This window comes from Leuciscus leuciscus (assembly GCF_965113295.1).
Source record: "Leuciscus leuciscus genome assembly, chromosome: 10".
In the NCBI taxonomy this organism is placed as follows: Eukaryota; Metazoa; Chordata; class Actinopteri; order Cypriniformes; family Leuciscidae; genus Leuciscus; species Leuciscus leuciscus.
In genome coordinates, this window is record NC_138734.1 from 43,741,784 (window position 1) to 43,745,272 (window position 3,489).

The window sequence follows — 3,489 nt, forward strand, 5'->3', positions numbered from 1 at the left end:
ATATATGAATAAACAAACTCTACATTTTTATTTGAAAAATAAATAAATTCTAATTGTGACTTTGCGTGTGTTGTCATCTGCTTTTAATTGTTTGTTGTTATGAGAAATTCTGGAGCAAAGTTTTATAGGCATAGTACCACGGTAAAGTGATGGTATCAGATGGTAATACAGTGGTACTTTGATATATACTGCCCTATACTGAATGATTAACATATTCATATACCAGAATACAATATAGTTACAACAAAACAATGGTAATACCATGCTATCATTTCCAAAAAAGTGGTAATACCATGGTACTTTGATATATACCATAATTACCATATTTATATACTATAGAATTCAATATAGTTACAACAAAACAATGGTAATACCATGCTATAATTTCCCAAAAAAGTGGTAATACCATGGTCCTTTGATATATACCATAATTACCATATCTATATACCATAGAATACAATAGAATACAATATCCCCACCAAAAAATGGAAATACCATGGTACGTTTTGTTAGTGTTTAAATGTGTTTTTCTGCTGACTCCAAATAAAAAACTTTGTCTTTCACCCCTTAGGGAAGAAGAACTCGGTTCTCCAGCACAAGGTCCAGCACGACTTGAGTTCAGGAGCTTTGAACTACCAGGAAAGTGAGATAATCCAGCAGATTGTGCAGCACGATCGGGACATGGCTCACTGTGCCGACCTGATGCAAAGTCCCTCGCCTCCTGCTCCTCCGTCTCCTACTCCTGTGATCTGGGCTCCCCTGATCCAAGCGCCTCTTCAAGCTGCTGCTGCGACCACTTCAGTCGCCATTGCACTAACCCACCACCCCCATCTACCTGCAACTCTCTTCCGACCTCCCGTTTCCGTAATCGGATCAAGAAACGAGCCGCTTAGCAAGATAAAGAGGTTTCAGACAGTTGCACCAATTTTAGGAGGTCCTGGATCAGCTGGAGACTCTCCATCCGGTTCCCCGTCAAAGATACGTTCGGGAATCGACACACCTCTTCTTGCATCCCTTCGAACGCATCATTTGTCTGGCGCCACTGGTTCCAGTCAACAAGCGTCGGCGTTCCCATTTGGGAGCTATTCTTCATCAGTGTCTCTGACTTCTAGCACTGCGCAACTTCATTCACAGCCGAGGCAAAAGCAAACCATTTCTCCCAGTACGCCACCCAGTACGCCACCGGGACGTCTCCAAAGAGCGACTGAAACCGGTGGATTTCCAACCTCATTAAATACTAGTCCTCTCGGCTTTTTCACTCATGCTCCCAATCATGGACAACCTCCACCAAAACCTTCTCAAACAAGCTCCCTGCAGTTTGCTTCCGGAGGCGGGAAGACTTGCACCGGATTGAACCTCTTCCAAACTCCCGGATCACCTACTTCCAACCGTTCCCAAGCCCTTGAGAGTTCATCCCACGAGATCCCACCCGCTTTATCCACTTACCTTCCTTTAGAAAGGTCAGCGCTTGCCTCGCTCGCTCAGTACGGCTCAGCGAACGCCTCTCCCTGCTACACCCCGTTAGCCCCAAGCCCGACTATCCAAAGCCCCGTAATTGGGAGAACTTTCCACTATAGTGACCCTTCCAGTGCCACCGGCTCCCACTCATCCCTGCTTCTCCCACAATCCTCCTGTCCCGGCCAACTCCCCGGTCACCACATTTCAGGCACTGACTCTCCCCTAGGCCGCTTTTATGAGGATTTAAACATACTCTCCAGCTCCCACCCGTCACTTTCTGTAGAGGGAGCGGGTCAACTTTCCCCTCAGGATCCCGGTTTCTGCTTATCCCCGTTTTCATCGCCGACGCTAACTCCCAAACCCTGTAGCTCGGTATCCGGGCACATGTCCTCCCCAGTACAGACTTCTCCAAGCTCTCGAGGCCAAGCTCACTCTATAGGGACGTCACCTGCACTTTCTCTCCCGCGTGCCTCCGATGGACACCCGTCGGATCTAGAACCGCTCCGTTCGAAACTCCCATCCAATTTGTGAGGCTAAATCACACCCTCCTAACTCAGTAGTGACCTTCCCCTGTGTGGCGTTTGGCCTTTTCTTTAGTTATCTCTGTATCGGCACTGTGTTTTAATCTTAATCATTTTTAAATATCTATCGATATCTATCTAAATATCTATCAAGTAATCCTAGAGCTCTAGATTTCACTTTTGTTTGCTTTGTTAATCTACCGTTTTCCTCTCATTGAATATAGATATAGATATATATATATATATGAAATTATATATTTAAATATATGTTAATCAATCTATAGGAGGGTGTGAAATGCTACATCTATTGAGACATAAAGGACATTTTGTTATTTTATACCTACGCCAAATTTGTCCACAAGGAGTTTGGTTATTAATATTGACATGGACAGAAAGAAAGAAAGACTTTTTTTGCAGAAGACAAAAAAGAAATACTTTTTTGCAGGAACCTATGCACTCACGCCTGCATATAAAAACTGATTTTTGTCTAATCCAAAACACCTTTTTAGTCGCCCTAATGAGGATCACATATTGCTGATCTTGAATCTTAAGGGGTTGTGTTTAAGGGATTGTACCTGTTTATTCATTCTACAAATGTTTGGGACTTTCTGAGGTGGAGAGGTGAACATAGGAAAACCAAAAAAATTTTCAGCCCACGTTCTCTGTAGCATTTCTTTGTTTTGTTCAGCGATGCTGTAGTGATGTTAGCGGGCATTGAGTGAGAGAGGGTTTGAGAAACATCCTAACTAAATTACTATTCACTTGTGTCTTCCAGGATCATGCGATAGTGTAGCCCTGCTCTTTGTGTGTGTGTGTGTGTGTGTGTGTGTGTGTGTTACTCTGATTGATGCAAGTGGCAATCAAGTTTGACTTAGCGAGAATAGTTTTGCCTTTTTACTGCAACAGAGAAGAAATGGAGAAATTTCCATGCAACATTTCTTATTTGTACATAAAATAAGCCAACAACATTAGTCAAAAAGCTGCTCAGAAGTTATTTTGTTTGTTTTTCTATATCTTTAGCTGCTAAATGATTAACGCTCGGTGGAATCGTGTCAAGGATTCTGAATTTCAAGTGTCAAGGATTCTGGATTCTGAAGGCCCGTTCACACCAAGGGCGAGAACTATAATGATAAAGATATCGCTCTAAAAACACACTTCAACTGTAACGATAACAGCATCGAGAAATTATATCATTAGAATCACTTTCAGAACGATTGTTTTGATACGATAAAGACATTAAAGGAGTCGTTCACTTCAGAATTTAAATTTCCTGATAATTTACTCTCCCACACGTCATCCAAGATGATCATCTCTTTCTTTCTTCAGTGGAAAAGAAATGAAGGTTTTTGAGGAAGACATTCCAGGATTTTCTCCATATAGTCTTCAATGGAGTCCAACGGGTCGAAGGTCCAGATGTGAGTTTCAGTGCAGCTTCAAAGTCTCGACACGATCCAGCCGAGGAATAAGAGTCTTATCTAGACAAACCAGCCGACATTTTCTTTTAAAAAAA

The 3,489-nt window shown here is 42.4% G+C and overlaps 1 protein-coding gene across 1 annotated transcript in view; it reads left to right on the forward strand.

Annotated features, from left to right (window-relative positions):
- hcn4 (hyperpolarization activated cyclic nucleotide-gated potassium channel 4) overlaps positions 1–3,124 on the forward strand; it is a gene marked incomplete at its 5' end in the record, with an annotated part of 105,077 nt that extends 101,953 nt beyond the window's left edge. Inside the window, one exon of the mRNA XM_082182325.1 lies at positions 572–3,124. Within this exon, the coding sequence (XP_082038451.1) occupies positions 572–1,989 (1,418 nt within the window). The 3' untranslated portion in view covers positions 1,990–3,124. The remainder of the gene's footprint in view (positions 1–571) is intronic.
- Positions 3,125–3,489: the final 365 nt, after the last annotated feature.